The 27,378-nt window shown below is 42.4% G+C and overlaps 1 protein-coding gene across 1 annotated transcript; it reads right to left on the reverse strand.

The window, feature by feature from the left end:
* Positions 1-15,204: 15,204 nt before the first annotated feature.
* On the reverse strand, positions 15,205-25,840 carry LOC306708256 (V-type proton ATPase subunit S1-like; the record flags this gene model as incomplete). The annotated part of the gene is made up of 6 exons (XM_079176049.1): positions 15,205-15,441; positions 15,768-16,011; positions 16,149-16,199; positions 16,562-16,800; positions 25,301-25,406; positions 25,707-25,840. The coding sequence occupies 6 exons, from the start codon at positions 25,838-25,840 to the stop codon at positions 15,205-15,207; spliced, it is 1,011 nt and encodes a 336-aa protein (XP_079032175.1).
* Between the last annotated feature and the right edge of the window lie 1,538 nt (positions 25,841-27,378).

The raw sequence follows: 27,378 nt of genomic DNA on the forward strand, positions 1-27,378 counted from the left end.
CTTGGGTAAAGATACCCTCCCGACGCGCACACAGCGAGTTTTGGGTTTATGCTGCCACCGTGGATTTGTTTTCCCCCACCAGAGAATCCCAAAAAAAAACCGAAAAGAAAAAGGGGGAAATGGAGATAGTCAAAAGTCACGTACGCTGTCTGACTAAATCGTTCATGGCAATGTGTTCAGATGTTCTTGGTGCGGGACGCAGATGAGCGATGCGCCTTGGCAAACGGCCGGATCCTCAGCTGTGTGAGTTATCCAAAGTGCCGCGGTGTGGCCCCGCTGACCGGTGCGGCGCACGCGTCTCTGCTGCCTGAAAGTGGAGCTCGACTCCTCCGGCAGGGCAGGCAAAGTCCGCTCGGTCGCTTTTTGTTTGACCGACCTCACCCGCAGAGAGCAAGAGAGCAGAGGTTCAGGGGGAACCGGGGAGATCATCAAACGATGCAGCGCACAAGAGCACGCCTACTCCTCTGGAGTGATGCGACTAGCCTCCTCTCTCACTCCCTCTCTCTCTGCCTCTCTCTCTTTGCCCCCCCCTCTCTCTCTCTCTCACACACACTTTCTCTCCTCCTTACTCCCAGGATCTGAGGATAGGCTACTGAGGATGCTGTTATTGTTGTTGAATTACGCCATACTTCTTCCCCTCTCTCTCTCTCTGTCTATCTCTCTCCTCCCCACTTATGGGCTTTAATACAGGGCTATAATAGCTAGCCTTTAGCGTTCATGTCAGATCAAGTCATGCACTGTATGCCCAGTTCACTGAAGCAAGAATTACTGCCAAAGTGCTGACGAAAGACAGAGAGGGAGAAGACAAAAGAAAGTGTGTGTGCGTAAAAAGACACAGAAGGTATAGTGGGGATGTGCAGACTCTTGGTGGAAGAGGGAAGGACCACACGACAAGTCCGTTAAGCTGCACAAAAGCGTGTCAAATAAATGCACTTTGCAGCAGTGACGTGGCACTGGCAGTGTGTGGGCATATGGGCTGTAAAAGAGGATGAGAGCCCCCAGGCGTCGGACCCCATGCGACGGATCGCATTTCACATAGAGCTGGAAGGACTCCGGCAAAGCATTGGATGGGGATCAACACTGTCTGAATAGCCTATCTCACTGCAGAAGTGGTGCCCTGTTTATTACAGGACTAACCTCTTTCACACTAGAAGACTCACCTTTGACTTATGTGGGACAAACACCAATGTGAAACAGCTGGTCTTTGTCAGTCAAACCCACAAAAAAAAACCCAGTGTTGGTTCAGACCTCTGACATGAGTCTAAACACAAGCATACAGGAATACATGAGATGTGATGAATTCCATTGTTGTAAAACAATATGATTGTTAACAGTTGCTGTGTGATCATTCTTAAATAGATGAAAGCAAAACTCCTACTCAATCGATCACAAAACACCAATCGTCGGCATTATACCATACATTAGTATTATTCTTTCAACTCGACAACTGCGCACTTTTAAATTGATTTAAACTGATGTTGGCGTTACTCAGTTTACCCATGAAACATTTAGCCGACTTTATGTTTGACTGTGTGTGTGTATATACAAAGCACTAAATTAATGTATTTCAAATAATTTTTTTCCATACATATACTTATATTATGGGATTAATGCTCAACTCATGTTCTGTCTTGTTTAGCGGTTTTAAGTTGTTGTTTTTTCATGCACACACGTGAGAAACTTTGAAGTGAAATGCCCATTTATATGGCGTTTACCTTCTTGATTCGGAGCATCACCTCTCTGCATGTTAGTTCATACTGTATCTGGTGTTGCCTGGTGGACAGAGATGGAGCATGTGACATATGGCATACAGCATGAAAGACAGCGTTCCTTATCCCTGCAAAGCTGCAAAAATAAAAACACAAATATCAGCTGCTGTAGTTGGACTGATTTTTCTTCGGTGAATGGGAGTTTTTATCCTCAAGGCTAAAGTCTACCCTGAGAGTTCCTGGGAGAGAAGTGTTATTGTGTACAGGAATATAACTGAGCAAGGCAGGGCCATTTCACTTGACAGTACCGGTACTATGTGGTCAGAATAATAGCAGCTACAGTAAGTGGATTGAATGGCCAAATGAAAGTAAAGTATGGGAAACATAAAGTAAGAAAAACATCTGTGCAGTTCAGTTCAAGGAAGTCTTCAGTATCAGGACTACAGGGTGGACAGGATAACATGTTGATGTCTTCAGGTTTTTATGTTATTTCAATCCCCTCCTTCTCTCTTTCCTCCTCATCTTGTTTCAATGACGGGTAATTATTTACCATGTAGAGTCAACGCAAAAGGTCGGTCTAAATATAAGTAATCATTTTAAACGGACTAGAATAAACCTTTATATATAGTGGATTTTTGAAATTTAAGTTGGGCAAATTAAACAGCTGTTAAGTAAACAAAAAGTCAGATGATAATAAGGTTATTGAACAAAAATTCCTTGTCTCATCAATTCCCCCGGCTCGTTTCTTTCTGTCTCACCTCCTTTGAGAAAACACAATGTAATACCACTCATGTCCCATGGGACCCCATACACCATCCCATAGTCCCTCTTGGTTCTAAATACATTGTTATGATAGCTTCTAGCCGTGACCCAAAAGACACCACTAGTTTATCGAGAGATTACCAGGCATTGTGCTTGTGATATCATTCATTCATGTAAAAACAAAAGAATAACGACATGTTCCAGGTTCAGCTAGGAGCCGACTTCTCCGCATGCTTCCTAACGATAGATTCATGCACGTGAGCTGTGGAGGCATGCGTGTCTCAGGAGATTTTCTGGATGGATGGGGCGCAGAAGTAGGAGGCTAAAGTCTGGATTAGCGAGGGATTCTTTTACACACTATAGTCAACCTTCAAACCAAGGCGTAGCATGCAAGTCGCCATGGGGATGAGGGTTTTAACGTGGCGAGCATAACCTGACATTATTAGAATGCATGAGGAAAATAATGCATTGATAGATTGATTTATTAATGTATTCAGAGATAATAAAGTCCTGCACGTACACACTTTATGAAAAAATGTGGAGAAGAATTAGTCACGGGTCAGAGGAAAACACATCAAAGACTAATGACCCAGTACTCCTTTCCATCTTCACACGCCCACAACCCCTCGTGTTTCTCCTCGAACCCTCCATTTCCTCACTTCTGAATGCTGTAATCACGTCTAATTTGGGAGATGTACCCAGCATGTACCCAAGCTGATGGTAACTGGGCTGTACCTGGCATTTCAGCGGAGACAGAAACTGTCTGACATTTTTTCTTCCTTTACCATCCAATAGGGATGGCTTTTAATCCCCCCCTATGGCCCTTCCCCCATGAAAAAAGTCTTGGACAGAATATTATACAAACTACACGAGGCCGTAGAGCGAGAGCTTCATCACTATGGCCATGTTTCCTTTTCTGATGTGCTTAGTTTGACCTAAGGCCTACCAGCTATCCCGTATCTCTGGCAGCTCATTAGCACCAAGGTCAAGTTTGCATACCCCTACAGAATAAAGGATCAGTGGAAAAGGGTGGGCGTGCTGGCATGATTTAACTGGATACGCTGATGCTTCAATGAGCATATATGATTTTTCTTTTTTTAATCATGCTCCTTAAATACGCAGGTTTTGAACTCGACTTTTGTTTGCAATCTTTTACCCTAAATCTTAGCATAATACCTACATTTAGATGGGATTTCAGCACCAGAGGGACAGGCCTTGATGATACAGCATGGGGCTTTTTAGGGGATGGTACTGGTCTAACTGAGTTTTTCCCAACTGTGGTCACCCTAAACAGAGAGACGCCACAGTTCCATCCTTCAGGTCTATAAACAGTACCTATTAGACACATCTATTCTATCCGTTATATCATGGGATGACGTTATATTTCATAGCTATTGCTGAGCCAAAGCATCTCTATCCAGGCCGGTTTGTATCCACACTAGAAGGCGGGAGGGTGTGTGTAAGTGTGAGCAGTGATGTTCTTATCTGTATAGACAGTGATGGGCTCAGTCCCATTAGTGCCCGGGAATTTCAAAGCACACCATAAATAATTCTTTGTTTCCAGGCTCCAAACTCACCTTGCTCCAGAAATACCTCCCTTAATTCAATTAATAATGAGATCCCACAGTCTTTCCTCCATCAGCACTGGCAGAGAAACAGACGACTGTATTTGATGAGATGGAACGCAGCTGCCTGTGGAATATGCACCGTCATGGATCAAAAATAGCCACCGCATACAAGATTCATGGGCTCGGAAAACAAGGACAAAATACACCGAGCTTTGCCCCGACGAACAGCAGGGGGCAGTGGACACACCAACGTGAGAGAGGTGAGCTTATGCCTGGTGTGTCATCTGTGAAAGCAGGACAGGGAGAATGAATAATTCTGGGCTTTTTCCTTGACACTGTGTCCTTGAATTAATCATGTGATCTCTGATGTTGGCAAAGGCTGACTGCGCTAAGTTCTTTAAAAAGGAATGTTCAAGAAGATGGAAAGTGAACGAACGCTTTTGGGAAAAATCACTCTCAATAGTGGATGTCAACATACAGTACACTAGGTTGAATAGATGATTAAAAAGCTTATGCACAGAGATTAACATGGGGTCCCTTCGGTGCTGATGAAAGGTAGCCTAATTTCCAGACTGGCAGATTTTCTTTAGAAAATTGCTGTGGATGTTTAGATGCCATTTTAACACATTTAGAAAGAGTGTGAAAGGTTTTTCCCTGCATGTCACCATTCAGTCACATCTTGGGAGCGTCTCGTTATTTATAATGTAAAATCGAATCTTTAAAATGTTTAATAACCTAATCCAGACTAAACTTCTATATGAATGCATATGATAATGATATGAGAGAACACAGATGAGAAGCAGTAGTGAGTGGTAAAAGTTCAGAAATTCCTCCTGGGATAAATGGTGCAAGAGACTCCCTATCATGGCTAGTGTTCCCGTTTTCTCTGGAACCTTTATCTGACAATATGTGCAAAGCTGGCCTAAGGCTAGAGCAGAGTACAGTTAGCAGCTGCTTACGGCCCCAAAGCGTCCAGGAGCAGAATATAAACCTGAAGTCCTCCATTCATTTTTGTTTTTACTGCTTTGTGTGTGCACTTTGGTGAACTTCACTGAACAGATACAGTTCAGTCAAATCACCCTCAGCTTAGGAATCAAATGGCTTTGGATTGGAAGTCTTTTCATGACACAACTAATATCCAACTTAATGTCTTCAAGCCTTGTAGATGTAAAAGAAGCTTCTACTCAAAAAGTCTGTATATCTTAATACTTTAAAGTTCCTAATATCAACAAGGGGCTTCGGTCTCTGAAGTCTTCTTCTAAGGACATCTAAAGAAACATATATTCTTTTTAAAAGGTGAAATTAATACATATCTCTTTCTTATATGTTTGTATGTTATTGTATGATTAAAGATTAAACAATCATGTATTTGTCCCACAGACGGGAAATTTGTTCTCTGCATTTGACACTTCGGCACAGCACATGTAGTAACCGAGGATCGAACCGCCAACCTTGCGGACGACCCTCTCTACCCCATGAGCCACTATAACCCCGTTAGATAAATGATCGAGAGGGGACATAGACCTGCACACGACCGCGTCAGGTGTCTTCAGACAAGTAGTCAGTAATGAAAGAAAGAAACCGCTTGTTCAGCAAAATCAAAGAGTAGGAAATGAAGAGAGGGAGACATCCTGTGAAAAGCGGGAGGAGAAGAGAGTGAAATGAGGGCTTCAGGCTTTCTTAAAAGGACACCAAAGATTAACTTGTCATTGAAAAGAATCTACAGAATGGGACGCATATTAGTGAACATAATTGTGTTTAAAAGCAATTATACACCAGTCATTTCCTTTTCTCAGAGATAAGAATCAGAACATTGGGTCATTTATGAGGGACAAATTACTGCACTATACAGTAGTTGACAAAGAACACCATGAGCCAAATACTGGCTTATTCTTTTGTTAAGAATTGATATAATCTGTGTGATTCTAAGCTCATTTTCTTGTGATGAGAGAGTACTTGTCCCTGTGAACCATGCTGAGCAGAGAAAGAGGATGTTTGGCAAAACAAGCACACTGACCATGACCTTCACGAACATCATAGACGCGACCAGATACAGTTCCCCACCACCAAACTATACAAGAACCTCAATTAGTCAAGTAATTAGGTCCTATATCAAAACAATGAAGCGCCGGGGTGAGGAGGGACAGAGATGGTCGTAGAGGAGACGTAAGAGGCAGAAGAGAAATGGAGCTTAACGTGGAAAGGGGAAAACAAGGACGTGTAGGGAGAAGGGGAAAAAGATGGAGTCGGAAAACACCGAAAGAGACAGGAGGTCTTTCAAAAGGCTGAAGCATAAATGAGAGAAACAAGAAGGTGCTGCAGGAAGACAGGCCAGTAAATTGAAAGCAACTGGAGCATGGTATGACAGAGGTAGAGAAAGAGGAAGATTTGTCGGGACAGATAATCTGGTGTTTAGAGTGTGTCTTGTTGGAAATCAGTGAGTGTCATTCTGGTGACAAAACAGCATGGCTCGTCACACTTCTGATTTGTGAGGAAATGCAAGAGCCAGGGTTGCTTCTATCTCACGGTGCACACTGATAACCACGTTGAATTTGTTCGGTTTTTTTTCTTGTCATTAAAAGGGTGCAGTTAGGAATCAATGACTAAATAACGTATAGAAGCTGATGCCCATTCAGTCAATTTTACAGTATATCCATTTGTTGACGACTTTTATAACAACAGGATATGTGTATGTATGCCTGTACACATGCATGATCATCCATCCAGTCTGTCTCCTCTTCCCTTGTTCTAAACTGTCATGTCTGCACTGCCAGTCTCCTGAAGGCCAAAGCATCTCATAGCCCACACTTTACATGGTCCCAACACTCGGGCTGTGTTCAGATGCAGCGGGTAAACAAACAGAAAGCACGGATTATGCGAGAAATATACACACACACACACACACACAGACATTTTAAACGACAGTAATACTGAAAGCACTACGACAACATGCATAATTAAAGCCACTTCACCTAAAAATAGAAGGGTGGAAAAGAGAGACAAGAGATGAGTGAGAAATGAGAGAAAGAGAGGACAGAGAGGGGTAAAGGAGAGCTGGTGGATGTGCACAGCAATAGAGAGGCAAAGTCCCGCCCCTTCCAGTTGACCACCACAGGATCATATCTTCAGAAAAAAATATATAACGGCAAAGACAAATTATTGTTTGATCCCTTTTGAATTGCCATGAATTACTCATATGATGTTTGTCAATTCAAACGACAATTTTACAAGTCAGGAAAGACTGAAAATATGTAATTAGAAATCAAAGTCGCTTAAGTGATGTCTCTCGCTGAAGCTGCGATTGCTTTGTGTTTCGCACCGGGGTTGTACTCACACAAACAATGGGTCTTGCTCGTTCTTTTTAATCCCGGCTGATGAAAAGCGTCTCTGGCTAGACACACACGGTAAGATAACGGTACATCCATGTGGAACATGGATGGATTAACTAGCTAGCTATCAAGCCAAGGTATCGGCCATGTTGGCGTTGGTGACGTACATTGAGCGAGACAAGAGATGTAGTTTGCACAAAACTAAATATTATTAAAAAATCGATGACAAAATGCCACTTTCTTGATTATCTTTTAAATTGACAAACATAGGTGTAATTCATGGCACAAATCAAACGGGTTAAAAAAACATTTGTCTTTGCCGTTGACTTCTGTACATATTTTTTCTATAATAAGGTCAACCAAACGGGGCAGGACTTCAGCTCTCTACACAATCCAGTGCACACACTGTGTTGATAGTCTGACTTTTTGTATTTGGGAGTAAACTCGCCAATTTTCTTTTCCATCATCAAACAAACCATGTGAAATGACTCAAGCAGCTGACTGATTGCCTGAAAGAAAAGACTTGATGGGAGAGGTGGCTTCATTATGTGGAGAAATAACAGGCAGCCGGCGAAGACGTCTGTGATATTTGCATTATGTTGTGTAGCAGATTATAAATGGTGTTAAAGTGCTCTACATTCACAACATGTTCACGGTTGATTTGCCCAAAGCATGCCATTCCATTTTACATTCCCCAACCACTTCAATTAAAGAAAAAACACCTTGCTGTTACAAGTCCTCTCCTTACCCCCATTATTTTCTGTTCCTCCTTTATTTCCCCCTCCCTCCCATCATCAGCTCATTTCAGATAGGCAATCTCCTTTTTATCTTATTTCTTTGTGCCTCAGTGCACTTTATTAAAATGTATATTTCCAAATCATTCTTCAAAGGCGAACTGTTTGCATGGGGTCATGCCGCATGTTACAGGAAATGACAGTGAGACTGAGCAGATAGCCCACCTCTTTCTTACCGTCTGCTTTCTCTGTATTGGTTTGCCAACAAATGTGCGACACGGCTGCAATTCAAGTGACAACATAGCCTACTTTCGGTCGTTATATTAGCTTATTATTGTTGCTTCAGATTCCGAAATGCCGCCCAAGCACTTGGCACAACTGTCAAAACAAGCTATTTTCAGCAAATACTTATCTCTACAGCACTCAATGTGCACCCAAGAACCAAAACAAAATACACATATTCATAAAACAAGCCCGCACATCTCGAAACAAAATGACTGAACTTCTGTAGAGCAGCATAGAGGGAAACTCCTCTGATCCACCCTTGGGCTGTTTATTTGTTTAAGCCCCATAGCCTAGGCTGTCTTGTTGATAACCAACTCATTTGCAACGATAACGTGCCCAAGAGGCTCAAATGAGGCCACTCACTGCGGCTGTGCTGATAGAGGAAGAGGAGCTCTGTGATTGGCTTCACTGTGACGTTCAATTAATAGTCAACTCACCGAGTCCTAACGCACTCCAAAGTGCCCCATTGGGCCAATCAATGATTGACAGTGCAGAATAATCCCTGGCACTGAAGGGCTGAGCAATATTATCTCAAACTATTTACCACAGTGGACACACCAAACAAGAAATGTAAAGAATGAGAACTAAAAAAAGGTTGAAGAATAACTGAGGAAGGGGGAGAGCGTAGTCTCGTCTCTGTCAGCGTCATTTTTGCCAGGACGCTGCCATCCAGGCCCCATCCTGTAAAAGGCATATGAACACAGATTCCTAAAAAAAAGGGTCCAACTTTACCCACATGCCATCCTTAGTATCCTTCCCATCTCTTGTGCTCCCAGAATGCAAAGCAGCTTAGACAGTGGGACCCCGCCACAGTTTGGCTGCAACAAAGGAGTTGTGCGGAGTACCCTGTGGGCCTTGTGCTTTCTGGCTGGCAGCTTTACATATAAAACAGGCAGGCCTATCTGTCTGTGCACAGGCTGCGGCCACAAAGTCCGAATCCCCAGCTTGGAGTACTCTGAGGATCCTTGCTCTGGAGTTCTGCACAGGGAGAGATTAGCAACAAACACTACACATGACTCTTCGTTTTGTTCATGTCCCAGGTCCAATCCCAATCTCCACACTCACGGACTCTGATGCGCGTTCCCGCAAAGTCCGTGAGGGTCTAGGGCCGCCCCGCTGTCACATCGTCGCGTGTTTGAGGGCTCTCTCGCAGACATTTTGAACCCTATATGAAGCCGGAGACGTAAAAAATAGGTAAAAAAATGCGTGTTCAGCCTGGCAAATTAAATTTACACACAAACATTAAGGATTAAAGATGGAATGTAAAATCACATGAAAGCAGAGATTATATCTCACAGATTTATTCATCAAACATTTCATTTTGTCATTGAAGCTGTTCTGACAAACACGAGGAAATCGATTATTTGACAATTACCTAGATTAACAATTGCCTCTCATCTCGTGAGGCAAAAACCTGGAAAACATTAAAATCACGGAGTAAAAAGTATACAATAAATACCCACAATTGTACATAACATTTTATTAATGCTGTCATGGTAGCGTGATGTGTTGCAGCAAAGTGCTTCAACTAGATATGGAGTTTTAGTCGAGTTATTGGTGCTGACCAGCTCTGCAGCAAATAAGAAACATTTGAATTCTGTCTTTACTCTCGCTCTCATAATTGGTCACAGTAAGAGCAAATCATCAAGTAATGCACCATAGTTCATTTATGTGGCATACAATGTATCCAGAGGTGGCAAACAGTGAGTGTGACACATGCAAACACTGCCATCTATAGCGTGTTATGTGAAATTACACGTTCTAAGACGTGAAAGCACATTTAGAGCAAAACAGATAAGGCTACATTCTTAACCTTAACTGGTTGAGAAACAAACCAAATGTTGATTCGTCATCATTAAATTAGACTCTTCAGTTGTGCCCAAATCTATCTGGACAAAAAGTTAAGGACTTGGCTTTAGGTTCACAAACCTTTGACAATAAGCTTCCACACAATATTTAGAAAAATACACAGCAGGCCCCTCTCTTGCTGTATGACTTAAGTACTACATCCCATGGACCCAGACATTATTATTATTATTATTATTATTAGACAACTGACAAAAACTTGCTTTTTATTGCAACTTTAAATGAAATGTGTTGTAATTTGACAGAAAATCTTGATCTGCAGTTAAAAGTTCTGGTAAATTAAAACACACGAAAAAACACAAGAAAAGCACCGGGCCCCATATTTGACTACACATGAGCAATGCTGTGTCTCGTAATACAGGATGTTGTTCATTGCAGCACACACTAATAGCTACCCTGACCTCTAGTGGGTGCATCTGAAAATGACGTGCTCAATGCATTCATTTGAGTCTCACGATCGATCACCAATCCTCCTCAATCTGTCAGGCCCGCTGTCAGGGTTGACCCTTAAATGGGATCAAGTCCTGCAATTTAATTACTGACCTATATCACTGACAATACACATTCATGTGTATCGACATGATGTATTGTTATCATCAAACCACATTTCTACTTGTCATCTGAAACCCAACCCCAGATGTGCGGAACACAGATGTAAAGCGAAGTGACAAGCCAAAGTCAAAATAGCTCACCAAAAATCAGGGTCTCAAAAAATGTAAGCCAGGGTCCCAAAAGAACAAGAACATGATCAAAGCAGAGAGGCAATGGCCAATTTCCTGTCCCAAAAAAAGACGTGTGAAGAAGCACCAGGTTTGACAGGTGAAGCTGAATGTGGCAAATGTGAGGAGCAAGACAGTCTAGCAAATAAATGTCCACAGTAGCGGGCTCAGTTGTAAAGCTAGAGTGAAGATACTGGTGTCATATGAAACTAGACTGAGGGGTCCAATTTAGATTATGTTGTCCCCCCCCCTGTCCATAATTCCTAATAGTTGGCCTGGCCACTGAATCAGTTAGCAACTTGATATAACAGACTGCTACAGCACATCTGTGTGACCTTAACAGCCTGAATGATCACTGGACATCATAAAATAAGTTACCCCGGATAATGACTATAGGCCTATTTGTGTTTGCGTTCTATGCATACAATCTGGCAACAAAACAAAAATATTATTTTAATATGTAATACAATAGGAATCTGCTTTACTCACAAAGATTTGTTTTCTACATTTCAATTCTGGGGTTCTATGTTTTAGAAGTCTAATGTTCACATGTTTGATGCAGCTAAAGCGCTGCAATTTACTTGTGTTCCTTATAGTCTCATTGCCCCATTAACCAATGGGCCTCAGGACTATTTGTTGTCTGGCTGTGCAGTACTTTGGTTCACAGCGTCCCAATAACTAATGCACGGACCAAATTAAATGCAGTACTGATGCTCTCAAGGTCTCCAAAAGGATCAAACACATTTAGGTAATTCCCTGACCAAAATTCCACAGGTACAAAAGTACTTACCAGAGCATATATTTTCATATTGTACACTCCACGAGCCTCCCTCCGGCCCTATATTGAGCCACCTGTACACAATCCATCAAACACTAATTACCTCATCTCCATGAATTTGCAGGATATTCAAAAACACCACTTAGGCAAAGACACCAAACAATTATGTTGCTCCTTATTACAATGCATAGACAACAACAACAACACAGCTGACCACCTGGACACACCATACACTACAGTGTTGTGGATGTAGGGAAACTATCAAAGCTGACTCCCAACAGCTTGTGTGAGCTGTAAGATTCTGTGAGGGGATTTTATTTATGACCAGGCATTGCATAGGTGGTTGTTGGGGTTAGGCCTGTTATTCTATCGTTAATGGTAGGCCTATAGCTGTGAGTTCACGGAAATAACTCTCAAGATACAACCAAAAAACATGTCCCTTTGGTTCGCATAGAGGACGCGTATGGGGCTGAATGACGGGTGTTTAGAAAGCAGTGCGGTGTTCGCACACATCATTACACTTTTGACACCAGCAGCTGAGAGCACACAACAGTTAAGACAACTTTAGGGTTAACTTACCTGTAGGCGTATTATTTTGCCGTCTTCACACACTTCCTGTACCTCTCGTGGACTGAACGTTGAAAGAAGAAATTGACGTAAACCCCGAATCCAAAGGCAGCAAACAAACCGACCCCAGGAATACCGAAATAACGAGTAACTGTAAAGTAATTCTGAATTTCTAAACGTTATTCTGCACTTACCTTACTTATCTTACTCTGATTGTTACTCACACTAAACCACGTTATTACTTCCTAACACATGGTTACCAGGTATTGCGGTCAAGCGCTAGGTGCTAGGACCAGTTGTAGCCACTAGATGTCGCTGCACAACACGCATGTCTGCACAAAATGACAATTCACTGGGACAACGTGGGTGTTCAGATTCCACTTGTGAATTTGGTATTCAGTCCGACTACTAAATTGTATCTGAAAATAATATTTTTCACATTTCAGTGGCTCATTGTTCAAGGTAACATAACTGCAGAATCAAACATATCAGTTATCGCCAACTGTTTGGCTATAGGGCACATCCCCTGTATGACACTTTATTTGGGTAATGTGAGCAATTTAACTCTTTGAAATATCAATGTGCAAATAAAACACCGTTAAAAACGGTGTATGGGCAATGGATATAGATGACAGCATTATGACCAGTAGAAGATGACATTGTGGCTCTGAATATGAGATTACATTATGGCTTTTGCCTATGAAGTATGCATGAAAGTGTTTGATTGGACTGGTGCCGCAGGTAAGCTGTACTGACATTCTAGGTCAGAGAGAATGTGAGAGGAGCGAGCAGATGGCACTCAGGAGGGGAGACAGAGCTAGCGTAAGACCTGGACACTGGGTTGGAGAGCTGTGGGTTAAAATTAACATTATTAACATTTTGAAATAAGCCTATATCATGCGATTTAGATCAGTTTCATCACCAAAAGGAAAAATCTCAGCAGAATATGTGATTTGAGTGATCCTGTATGCAGTAAAACACAATTTAACATTTACACGCAGCACACCTTTCCTCTGAATACCATTTATTGTTCAATCTACATCGGTTGGTCCTTGGACAAACCGCCACCGCTCATTCCATAGTTTGTAGGATACATTTATGACCAAAGAACACATTTCACACTGCTACAGATTGACAGAATTGCCATATCGAATGTTAAGATATCTATTTACTGTCATGCGGAGTGTTTTTTGTATCTGTAGTAATGACTTACTGATGCTGTTACTGCTGCTAGTGTGACTTCTGGCATATTAATGGCATCTATAAGTCCTGGTGGGTGGACGGCATTCCATAGTATCGTCCTTCTATGGTAGGAATTTGTACTGTAATTTACAGTCAGATGAAACTGAATCTTGCATTGTCTGGCCCAGCTTAAAACAAATAGACAGACAGTGTATTATGTTTATACTTTGTAGAAAAAATCATATGCATTGATCCTTTTACCAATCTTCATAGCACAATGTCTTACTTGTACCTATTTTTATTAGTTGTGCAATATTTGAAGATAGTAAACAGCTATGATCGTATAGAGATCTTAATGTATCTACAGCTTTGTATATCCTTTTGGTTATGAGGATTAGCATAGTCATCCTGTACCTAATAGTATTTCATGATTACATTGTATATAAAAAAAAGACCTCCGCAGAGTGACACTTCTGTACATGTATGTGTTTTTGTTTTGTACATAGCTGTTAACGGTTAGCTTTTATCTTCACATTGTCTCCCTCCGTCTCTCACCATATTTCATGGCAACTCCTTTGCAGCTTCACTTTGGCAGTCAAACCCAGTGCTGTGGATGGAGGACCTATGGCCTCCCTTGTCCAAACGCTTGACTCTCAGAGAGTCAAGTCATCGCAAGACCCGCTTTCCTGCATTGCCCTCAGAAGGGCAGTCTTGTGCAGCATAGTTCCTTGTATAGTCTTTGATAGTTTTTTGTTAGCGCTTTCGCAGCTAACCAATGTTGTGCTAGTTTGTAGGACCCCACCCCCCCTTAATCTGGCCTGTGGTCTGTAAAACACAATTTCACAGTTAAGTCCCAAGCAGCAGTCTTTGTTCAGGGGTGGGGTGAGAGACTCCAGAGGCTCCGAAGGACCAGTGTTGCTGGTCCATTCCTTCCAGCCAGATGCTAGACCAGTGGTTCCCGATATTTCTCTTCGCTTTCACTCAAAAGCTTTTCAAGCTCCTTCTACTTTGTGCCATATTTGATTATTTTAAGCCGCAACCCATGCAAGACTCTCTGTAATCCTTATTATTAGGAAACACTGTGCTAGCCCAGATAGACCAGCCTTTTATGGCATGCAGCTAATACGGCTATTTCAGCTATAAAACTGACTGTTTGAAGTATATAATTCTTGCAGCGGTATCAGACAAAGTACACTGTAATGAAAGCTGGAAAGACAATGTGTGTGATGGAAGCTTGTAATATGACACTTGTGAGCCATGTAATACATACTTACAATGAGCATCTGATGTTAGCTGTATTAGCTACAGTTGCTAGCCTTTTGTGGTTTTAATGGCTGACTGGGGTAAAGGCCTGTATATGCTCTTGCCCCTCAGGGCCCAGGGACTGTCCTTGACCTTTGACATCAGGATCATGAACCATCTCTAAGGGAGAGGCTGGAACATCCAAAGGCCTTATTCAAAATCTGGATGCCAAGATGCAGGTCAAAGAGAAAAGAAGAAAAAGTATCCAACCACGGTCTGCATTTACTTAAAGTAGTTAAGATGTACAAGGTTTTCATATGAACAGGCAAAGTTGTCATTTTGTTGAACAAATATTCTGTGGAGGATACTTTTTCACTCTTGTATTCACTTGGACTCCCCTCTGCCTCTCTTCTCAGCTTTCCCTCTCCCTCTCTCCTGTCGTTCTCCAGCTCTCCTTTTTCCTTCACAGGCTGTTCTTGTCTGGCAACTCGGCTTCTGGACTACGGGGAAAGTAGACGGTGGCTTTGTGCTCCTCGTAGCGGTCGATGTGCTTGAGGTGTACCACCATGTGCAAGGCATAGGCTAAGACGAGGAGCAGGATCAGAGACGTCACCAAGCCCATCAGGATGGCGGGCGTCAGGAAAGTGGCACAGTCACTGGCCGACGCAAACTTGTCTGACTGCACATTGAAGGCCTGGATCTGGAAAAACGCAGAGAGAAGGCGGAAAGACGAGATTAGGCTAAACTAAAGAGGATAACTGGTTCTTACTTGGCTGACCAGGCACAGAGACACTGGGCAGATGGACAGGTTGAGACTGCCTAGCAGATGGCTAAACAGACAGATTGACAAACTGCCAAACAGACGGTAAAAGAGACTGACCACGGACTGACAGCCAAACAGGCGGAACACAAACATACAGAGACATGCTCACAAGTAGGAAACAGGGGGGAAAGACTATGATACAACAGTAAACGTGTGGACAAAACTAGCACAGCAAAGGTTGTGCCCCTTGTGCGACAGTGTACCTGGAAATCAGTGAAAGTGATGTGCCAGTTAGCGGATGTGTCAGTGTGGGAGCTGGGCACTAGCAGGGTGTCGTATTTGTGCAGGCTGCTGACGTGCTGGCAATGGTAGGATGAAGTGGCCGGAGCGTAGACCTCGCTGGCGTTAAACGTGGCCTCCTGGGTCCAGTTGTAGTGGATGTGAACACTGTCGAGTGTGAACCAGTTTTGACCAGCTGCTTCATAAAAAGTGTTTGACATTTGAAGCCTGGCGGAAGAAACAATGTAGTTAGTCGCATGCACAGTCCACACGTATGCACTTATAATAATGGGTCAGTGTGATTCATTCGTTTTAGATACCATGTTGGTCAGTGAAAATATTTGAAATAAGCACGTGCATTTTACCTGATTACTAGACCTCGCAAGTCCTCCACATCACCAAACCTTAAGGAAAGCCTGCGGTAAAACAGAGCCAAACATTTTAAAACGTCTAATTTTGCACAGTAACAACACACAATGAATATTAAACGTATTACTGTCTTCTCAATACAGTACATTCACACATTTCCTTAGATAATTCTATTTCTATTTCCATGTAATAGTAATAGTAATTGTCCTTGTCACATTTATGCAAATAAAGTATATTGAATTAAAGTAGTATCAAAGCTTTGCTGATGCCTTACTGTAGATACGTGAGCTTTTGCTATATTTGACCAGTGTCCATTATGTCAAATATATAGTGCAACAATTCACGAAAAACCAAAACAAATTCCTCAAACACGTGTTTTACTTCTGACCCCATCTGTCCACAGACTTACGTAGCTTTCTCCTTGGTGCAGATGGAGCTTTTAGTGTCCACGGGTGAGTTGGTGTTGAAGACTTTCTCAGTCAGGTCAATAAAGGTATGGTTCCTGTAGCGGATTGCCAGGCGCTTTGCCTTGAACAGAATGCAGGTCTTCCCATTGTAAGACACGCTCAGTGGGCCATAAGGCCCCATCAGAGACTGGAGCAGCTTCCTCTTACTGTGAGGCATCCCTGGCTGATGCCAGTTAAAAGGCTGCAAACATATAAAGAGTGGAATTGAGCACAGAAGAAATAAAGAAACTGCAGTAAACTGGCAACCAGCAGCACGGGCAACAGCAGTTTTTGCATTCTTTGAGTGTCCTCTACTGGACGATCACATTTGTATTCAGACACATACTCATAAGCTATTCCCCAGTTCAGGGGCTGGATGTGGCCCACAAAATGTGCGTGCCCTAAAGTTTTTGCTGATCCTGTTTGCCTTTGAATAAAAGTATCTAGCGTCAAGAAAACCAAAAAAAAACTAGCTGTTGAGAAAATAATGTCTAAGCTTATCACCAGGAAGTTGACCTCAAATTTGTGAAAGTGGCAAACTAGTAGGAATTCAGCCTAGAAAAGCAGATGTTGGAGGATCCAGCCACTGAACAGGGACACAGCAATAGAGTCCATACATTCAAGATATCCGATTCCTCAATATATGTAGTCAATTCAGTCAAATCCTTCTTCTTCTACAACTACGCAACCTGTATGTATCACCACCTAGAAGCTCTTGTTGTGTTCCATATAATTGATCCAAACCAAGCTTGCTTGGTACCTGTACCTTCCTTTTATGGAGGCCCAATTTTAAAAAAAAGCGCAGTTTACACTCTTTATTCTGTGGTGTTCCAACCACCAGTGAATCTCAATTGAGGATGGAGCCATGTTGCCTTCTCTGTAGAAAACAGGAGCTTTCTGAATTTGCATATAATAGTGTGGTAGCTGTTAGAAGATAGAAACAGCCCCCTCTTGCTTTTTAATCTCTTTGCTCAAAGGCCTCATCTCATTGGAGGGCATTTGGGCTAATCCAGCACTGTTTTACAAGATATGTAAAGTGGCAGTCACAGTGGCTTTGAAGTGATTATATTTGTGTTTGTTTATTTGTTTATTGTAAAGTATTTGGATAAAAATTGGAAACGTGAGGGATGGAACAAAACATTTGAAAAGCTACAATACTGAATCTGGTAGTTCAGGAGAGGTTAGAGCAAGGAATCAGTAAATCCATATCGTGCCCGAATGCATCAGCTGAAACAGCATTTGGTTTCAATGCATTTTCAGTCAGAGTGGTCGCATGTGTGTGGGTGGCACGGATGATTAACCTCTGGTGAATGTGAGACCAATACCATTCCCACATCCAAGGTCAAACAGTGTGGCTGAGTGAGTATGCTCCGTTTTGTTTGCGTGCATCCCAGTGTGTGTCTGTGTGTGCATGTGTATGTGCAGATAAAGATAGAGGGCTGATGGTGGAGATAGTGAGGGGAGAAGAGAGAGTGTGTGTACCTGCAGTATTCTCCTGAGTGGGTTTTCATCTTCAGGCGTCAAAATAACCTCTTCACTTTCTAAGCCGTACCCACCATCTTGACCTGAAAACACGTACACACATTACTGCACCATGAAAGATTATATCAGTAGTACACACATTAAGCTGATTGCAATGCTGCAATGCAGATTGCAACATAATCATAAAAGTTCAGCCGATTTCACACACGCCGCAGACTCACACACATAAGCACAGAGAGATCCTGCGTACTGCACAGACTCCTATCTATTTCCAGCAGCTTTGCGTCATCACAGTGACTCATCAGCAGTTTATTTCAGTTACGGTAGTATTGTTCAGTGTTTACAAATACTGTTCCAGAAACATATGATTTGCAATCACAGAATATAAAGGAATGTCTCCGTCTTCTTTTTTCCTTCTGCATTTTATCGAAGAGCCTAATTATAACACATCTGATTTGCCACTAAGGTGTATGGTTCACGCACAAGCCGCACTTCACAATCCGTTGGAGCAAAGATGTCTCAGCATTAAGAATGAAATGCGTTTGTCACGTACTATCTTTCCAACACATCAGCGTCAAAATTAACATGGCAGGCTTGATTGAATCAGGCCTTGTGTCACACCAGATTTGTTACTTACTTGCTGTGACTCTTGTTGCTTGTTTGGGGTTCTCTTTGCTGTGGAAAAGACAGAAGATACAATGAGGTCTGGGGATCGCAAGATGCAGGGAAATGTTTAAGGCTTTTCTTTTTTTTGATAATGCTCCATAATGTACAAGATGCTTATTTAGCATTTTTCTTGAACAGGAAAGTGTATTGTCGACTGATGCAGCTGCAGCAAACACAGGGACAAAAAACATATATATAAAAACACCTCTATGAATATTATATGTTGTAAAAATAATTATATATATTACATGTTTGGGTATGGCATGCCATTTACAAAATATAGTTTTCCACTAAACATGCCATATGTAAACAGTGTAAGGTTACTGTTGTATTGAATATGTATGAAAGGGACCATAATGGAAAAGATAAATGAACAAACTTTTGATTTGATTAACTAACTTATTAAATTACACATTTTGCAATATATTCTGTATGATACATAAAGGATTACATGGGACTGCACAATGCGAGATACAAGAGCACTCAGTATAAATTCACAAGACTTTGCCTGCAGAATCGTTCCACAGGTTTGCTTGGTGTCTTTGTGTGGTGTGTTGCTTTTACTAAATGACCGATCTTTGACGTGCACCTGACCTACATAGTGCACAAGTGAAAGAGGAGGGATCATTTCCTTTTCCTTCACATGTATGCCCTAGCAGTGCACCTCTCAGTATAACTAAACCCTGTATAGCCATGGACCTCTTAAAAGTTAATCCTGATCCTTTTAACTGTCTAATCAAAGACGTCATACGCCCGCAATGGGCTTAGTGGGCGGCGCTGACATGGCTAGTTTTGCTTGTTGTGATGGTCCACCCAATGCTTTCTCAGTGTTCTGCCCAAGTCTGTCCCAAGTAAACATCTAGTGTGCTAATCTCCTCACAACAGCCAATCATACAGGACTTGTAAACGTTAAACGTTAAACCCTAAAACCTGGTGGGAGTGGGCATGACAACTAGCGTGTGTCTTTTGTCATGTCACCCGGCATTACTGCAGTCTGTTTGTTCATCAGCTCTGGTCATTAGTATTTCAGATCATTTTATGAATTGCAGCACAACAAAGGCAATGTGTGTAAAGACCTTCATCTTCATCTTTGTTATCTTTAGTTGAATAGTAACGCTGTGATCTTGTAGGGAGGGCTTTTATAGTGGATACACAAGATAGACTGAGGATGACCTGAATATTTATCAAGCACACAAAAGCTGGTCAATAGCTGTGACTACTGTTGTGGAGTGCTGTTCACACTTTGTTTCTCTGAACCAGACAGCAGCGGAGCTGCCCCATATACTGTACTCTAGTTCAGTGATCTATGAACTCCAACCTACATTTTCTAATAAAAAAGGTTAGGAAATGGACACAAATCTCTATTTGTACTACATTATTTCTTACTTCCACAGGCCAGAGAGTACGGCCGTGTGACATGTGACGGTAGTCGCATTTAATCTCAATTTGTAACATCATCAGGCTTTTCTCATATTCTTCTTTCCATAATGTGAAGGGGGTAGGGGGCTGTCTAACATTTATTTTCTTTCTCTTGCCTTTCATGCTCAAAATCCCAAACCATTGGACTGGATATTGGCCAGATTCAAGGAAATGATGTATCTTTTTCTACGACATTTTCCCTGATTGGCTCAGGGGCCGAATTGTAGACTCAGTCATCCATGGATGCAATGCACAATATCTCAGATGTAGTTGTCTACTTTTTCTCTGATTAAAGAGATTATGCATCTGTCTAGTTCATTCTCAGATTTAAAAAAACCCTAAACGTATTGGTCTATGACAGGTAAATGTAATTAAAGATCAAAACAAGGTGAGCAGACTTTGGCAGAAGCTAACAGATGAAAATGCATTAGTGTGTCTGATAGCACAGGAAGTTACAGATTTGGGGTATAGGTTGTCATACAGTTCCAGCAGCCTGGAGCAGTTATCCACCCCTGTGGTGCAGTTTCCACCTGGACAATATTGTGTAGTTTAATGCCAGATGGATTTGGATTAGTGGTAAGCACAGGTCAGGTCCACTGGAGCACAAATATGGCGAGACACAGGTCCTGAACAGGATGAAGAGATTAAGGCACGATTTCACAGCCAGTGGTATTCGGGACAATTGCTAATTAAAACAGCTGCACTGGCTTCCAAAATCGTGACTTACTGTACACCCGTCCAGTAAATTTGAACTTTGACCGTGACCATTGTAATCGGGCTAATTTGAAATGGAGCAGTGTCAGGCCATTTACTTAAAGTTGTGTAACTGGTTTCCCCTCGCCAAATGTACTTTTAACGCAGAGCGTGTAGAAGAAAAACAGACTTGATACAAAGGATCAAATTCAGCAGCAGGACAAGCTCATGGTTTGCAAAGTGTAGATGCAGATTGCTCTTTCATGTTCGGCATTGATTTTAACTTTGTTTCAGGTCACTTATCACACAGCTGTAGAGTAATAATGTGGGTCGTTCTCAATAAATCAAACTGTATTGAATTGAGCTTCAGTCCAGAACCGATAATGGGGGCTGTAGGTCTATAGATAATATGGACTTGTAGAGTGAATAAGTGATCAGCAGGGAGGTACTATGCTGTCATTTCCTGTATACCAGCTTTTCAACCTAGAGACTCCCTGGGATATGTGTGTGCTTGTGTCTGTGTAGGCACATGCTGGCACACTCTTCATCTACTATTTCATGGGCAACAATATGACAGTTTACTGATATGGTAAATCCAAATGTTTACGTTTGCCCAGGTGAATGCTGGGTAAGCATGTTTGTATATGAAAGCGCTGCCCAAAGCACTATGCCTTTGGCAGCTGGCAGTTGTGACTGAAACCTCAGTGGCATGGGAGGTACTTGGACGCTGCTCACTCATCACCTGCACTTATATGTAAAAATCGTTAAAATGTTATGACAACCTAAAGATTTAAAAATCCCCCCCCAGACTTCTAAATTCCATATCTGATTTACATATTTATGAATTTGTGTCAACACTGCACAGCTACAGTTGGGGATTGACAACTGTTTGTGTCATTGTAAACACGCTGCATATGCCCACCCCATCACACCCCACCCTCACCCCAGCCCATCCCAAACACAAGTGAATAAGCACTCCTTCCTCTGCACCTAGGCCCCAGCTGGCTGGAAGGAGCCAGAGGAGTCTGTGTGAGCGTGAGTGCTAACTAAAGCCCAGCCGTTTGTTCCTGTGCCAGTTTCCGCGAGGTCAGCAACCCAGGACTGCTGCGGCCCCGTCATTGGCTCAGCCCGTCACACGGTGCCTGGGTGCTGAACAGGCCCTTTATATAATCAAAGCCATGCCAGAGCCACTCCTTGGCTCACCTCGCTTCCTCTGCATATATCCCTAAATATGTGTGCACGAACATGCACATACACTTAACATATGTCCAAATTACCAGTAAAAGATTGACCACACTCTGATGATCATTAGTCTGTTACGATTGCAGTTCATTTTAAATAAGTAAGTGTCTTGCTTTTAAATATTAATTGCAATGAGAATAATTTACGCCACTGACGGTACCTCGGTCAATACACTATGTTCACTGGACGTCCTTATTCAAGCCCGTAGATGGAGCCCTCATCTGAGCCTCTGCTGTGTACTGCTGAGCAGTAAGAAGGTGTGGTGCCTGCTCCACAAACTTGTAAACAAATCCTCTTCTCCTCTGCTACCATGGAGTGCTGAGCCACTGAGACTCTCTGTAAACCAGGATCAGCCCAACCAAGCCTCTGCATTTTATAACAGGGATACAGTGCTGGCTGGGGAGCAATAGTTGTGTTTAGTACAGTACAGTCATCTATTTTCTGTGTGGCCGATTTAGCTCGTTGTAAACTTCTATGTTCATTAGAAATATTAGAAAAGCACAAAAGGTAGTATTTATCAATAAAAGGTGGACCTTTAGCCGTTAGATTTGGGCTAAGGCCTAAAACCTTTGTGTATATCAATAGTGTATCAGAGTACAGCGACGTGTTTTTGTGCTCATATTTCCTTATATTATGCCTACATGAAATTTCATACCCAGCTATGATAGTATTTCACAATGTCGCCTACAGGGTGAACTACTTTTGCAAAGTTATGTTAATCTCAGAGACAGTAATATTTTCATGGTATCTGTCAAATATATTCTAATTTCATTAATTAAAAAGTACTCCATGTTTGGGGTTAACTATTGTGTCCCTGATACAGCAGGGAATAGTGTCTTAATCCCTCACAGGGCAGGTACTGGCCTATTAATAGATTTATTAGTGCAGATTAAGCTTTAGGAGTTTACCAAAACGCCGCCCACAGCCGTGCTGCCATTTCAGTCTAGCGTTGATTGCAGCAAATTGCAAATTTGACCTCGGGTCATGATCATCATGACTGCATTCAAATGGGGAGTCACAAACATATTTCTACTCATGAATACTCGCCTTTGACTTGATCTTTTCTCACTAACTAATATGTGAATAGTGTAAAACTAGCTGGTGGTGTTTGAACCCTTTAATCTTTCCTTAAGGGTTCATCACTGATCCATCTTCTACTGGAAATCCCATACTTGACCTCTAATCTGTGTCTATATTTGGGTCGGTCTGTCAGTGTTTAACAGTTTTAAGATAAACTGAAGCACATGTTAACTATACACTGCGACGGATAAACCTTTAAACAAACAAACGGCATATTAGTTACACTTGAGGCTGTATTTACACTGTAGATCAACAAACAGGGGCAAATATGCATGAGTGAGTCTTGCAGTGCAGTTTGTGTCTTTTAAGCATCTTTTACTCTAAGTTAATATGGATAGATCTGTTCTAATTGTGCTGACCCCATTCAGTCTTTGTAAATGCGTCAGGGGCCATTTTCATTAGATAGTGTGAATGACATAATGTAATTTGAGTCTGTTGTAGCAGGCTCAAGCAATTGGGTCATATCTAATTGACTTGTGTAATTGTTTGACAAATGTACTGGGCCAGTTTAATGTAACACTGGTTTCACTGGTAACTGAACAAGGATTTTACTGTAATTTAAATGTGTGACTTGTATATATTTGTGATTAGCTTTGTGTATTTTTGTCCTGCTCTCCTCATAGCAATAAAGAAAGCTTACAACAGCATTTCTTTTTACGTTTGCAAACAACTATAAACTACAGCTGCAAAATCTCATCTTGCAGTAGTTTACCTCTCATTCTCTATCGTTGCCTGCGCTGTTGATAGACTCAGTCCAGATGAGTGAAGAAGTAATTAAAAAACATTACAATTTAGTAATCTGTACCCATTTTTGGATCATTTTCATCAGATATGTACAATGCTTGGATTGTTTTACAAGTATTGCTACCACATAGAGATTATCACCGTTCTATAAAAAATGTGTTAACATTTGTCAAATCATTTATGACCTCTTGAACTGCAAGTATTTTGTTTCAAACAGGGAAAGTGAAATGTTCTTCTAACAGTATTTGTATTATGATAAATGGTTTTTTTAAGGCAGACACAAACATAGAGTGGGTCATCTAGTATGTTTAATACATTTGTAATGTGCTTGGCTATCAATCATAGTCCCGTTGGATATTTGTCATAGTACAGCACATGTCAGTTACCAAAAAAAAACAAGGCTTACTGAACATTTTCTTTTCCCATCTGTCTGCAGCCCCATGTCTATCAGCACTAGAGGCTTCTAACTCACTATACCGTTTCTTCTGCATTTCCAACCTATGTATTGCATCCTCCAAGGCCTCTGAAATGAAAGGCTGCTCTTATTTAACAGTATCTTGGAGTGTGTCAGAGCTGTGACCAGGGACTGCAACTGTTACGTTGGAGAGTTACGTACAAAGTTTGATCCGGGGGAAAGGCTTGAAACCCCAGGAGAAATCAATGTAGCCGTTCTCCGTCGGAGAGACTGCGGTGAAAAGTTAAGATAGGGATCTGTCAGGGTTTCACAAACACCAGATTGAGCCGGAATGAGAGCAATCCCCGGAGACTTTGTATGTTGAATTCTAAATCCAAGTTATCTGTGCCCTACACTTGCAAACATATGTGCAATAAATGAAAGCATGGCAGTAACAATCTTTCACTCTCCGAAGTGTATTACTATCCTGAAAGTGCAAAAACGAGGCAAGTCATGAACAATTATTGAAGAGCACTGTGTCAGAAACTGCAGCATATTCTGGCTTTGAAGCATTTGCGCTATGGATTGTGTGAGCAATGATGCATGGCATAGTTTCAAGAGCCTTACATGGTTTTGGCACAGTATCATTGCGTTGATGTCTCTATAAGCAGGCAGGAACTGGTGCTAGCAAAGGCCCTGTCTGATGCCGATTCAGTCTCGTCCGTGTGACACTGTTGTGAGTGCCCTCAGGTTGGAGCTCTGAATATTTTATCCAGATTTGACCTGCAGGACTGCATGTGCATTATGCAGACTTAGTCGGCTAGAATTCCCTTCTTCTCTCTCTCTCTCGCTCTCTCTCTCTCTCTCTTCCTCTCTCTCTCTCTCTCTCCCTCTCTCTCTCAATGACTGCATCAGTAAACAGACCCCAACAGACCATCCCTGATGCATCCTCTCCTCTCCTCCCTGTCCCATCCTTGTTTACCTTCCCTCCGTGCTGCTCCCCCTCTTCTCTCCTCCTGTCTTTCCCTTTCCTCTGCAGGCCCAGGGCCCCAGCCTTATTTAGCTTCCCTTCTGCCAGACCAACGCTACTATAGAGAGACAACAGCCCCATCCGTGATCGATGAGCAGCGTCTAATGCAGTGTCCAAAACTGAGACAAACAAAGACTCGCAGCTCAGCTCTCTCTGATACGCCAATACTGCCTGCATGCACTGTGTGATACAACCAAGGTGGCATTGGGGAGAAGGGAAGGGAGGCAAAGGAGAGAAAGAAAGACCCTAAGAGAACACATCAGCATCCCAGCATCACCGCATGCATCTCCCTATATCCCCCCTCCCCCCCGCCCCTACACCCCTCCTCCGTTCACAGACATAGAGAGGATGGATTTACCTTCTGTCAATGATTTTAGGCACTTCTTCATAGATGAGTCCAGGCTGAAACTCTTCCTCAGAGAAGGAGAGCCCAGGCCGGCTGAGAGCGGACAGCAAGGCGAGGGAGCAGAGGAGGAATGCGTGTGCAGCCATTGAGACAATGAAAGGAGACTGCCGCTGGTTGAGCTCCGCTTCATAATCTGCTCTCCTAGCAGTGCCTGACTCCCAGCTCTTATGACTGGCAGCCACCACGGCCAATCAGCGGCAAGCAGAGACGATTAGCTTGCGTCACATTCCCCTCACTGCACCCTCCCTCCTCCTCTCCTCTCCCTCCCACCCTGCTCCCTTCTCTGTCATCCTCCCTCTGCCTCTCACACTCTGCCCCCCCCCCCCCCCTCCCACATCCATTCCTGTGCTCTCTATCTTCTCTTCCTCTGTTTCATGCACACATAGCCGCAGGCAAGCCCTATGTATAGACAGCGGCTCATTCTTTTTCATAGCACATCTCATCATACCTGTGCTTACCTATAAATTAAAACATCCATTCACATGTAGACACACTGACACATCCATGATAGCACATGAGCCAGCACACACACAAACACACACACACACACACACACACACACACACACACACACACACACACACACACACACATCTGTGGAAAATCACCTGGGAATGTCAAGGTCAGATTGTGCAGGAGGATAGGAGGATGTTGACGTGACTTTTAGGTGGCCACAAAAAGAAAAAACAGAGCCATGACTGCATGACCTAGATCTCCAGAACGCTTCCACAAAAGCAGAATTAATTCACTTGATCTATGTGTTGTTGTGAGCGCTGAGAGGGCCCGCGGCTGAGAAAATTGTCCACTGAGGCTGCAAATATGGATGACAGGAGCAGCTGAGCAGCCGTGAGATGAGACGGGACTGAGGGTCCAACCCTGACGACCCTGATGGCCGATCCAGTTTTCTCCTCATTATTAAGCCCCCAATGCATGCGATGCCTCAGGATCTTGATACATCCGTTCACATCTTTTATTTCCATATCCGATGATATGATGATTTTTGGAGCAGAACATTAAGAGAGGTTATATAACGAAATGTTGTGACCGATTATCATATTAGATTTTCACATTGATGCGTGGCAATGATTCACACTAAAAGAGTGACTGTAGAATGATTAGTTTGAGCTTTTATACACAATAAAATATATGACTATTGAATATAACCATCACCTGATTATTCCAAGGATTATTGGAAGTAATATTTGAGTAATATTGAGTTAAATATTGAAACCCGAGACGCCATGTTACTATTAGTAAATTATGAGTTGCCCTGTAATTCGGCATACAGCAGCCTGTGGGGCTGGTATGTTTAAGTGGATAATGTATTATATACACTTACATACTCTTTTTTTGCCTCATCTGTGTGTCTTCTGTTGTGTAACTATTGTTCCGCACCTTTATGAGCATCCATGTGTCATGTTTAGGACTATATTGTATATATCATTTTGTTTGCATGCTTGTGTGTGTTTGTGCTAAGAGGGTATTGCTGAGTGTGTGTGTGTGTGTGTGTGTGTGAGAGGTCAGCTGTGTCTCGTAGGCCATACAGTAACAGGAGGTGACTAAAGGCTGTCTCAGCCCTCTGCATCTGCCTGCCACAGTCACTTCAACAGGCCAGTGTGTCAGT

The sequence above is a fragment of the Pholis gunnellus genome (assembly GCF_910591455.1).
Source record: "Pholis gunnellus genome assembly, chromosome: 2".
In the NCBI taxonomy this organism is placed as follows: domain Eukaryota; kingdom Metazoa; phylum Chordata; class Actinopteri; order Perciformes; family Pholidae; genus Pholis; species Pholis gunnellus.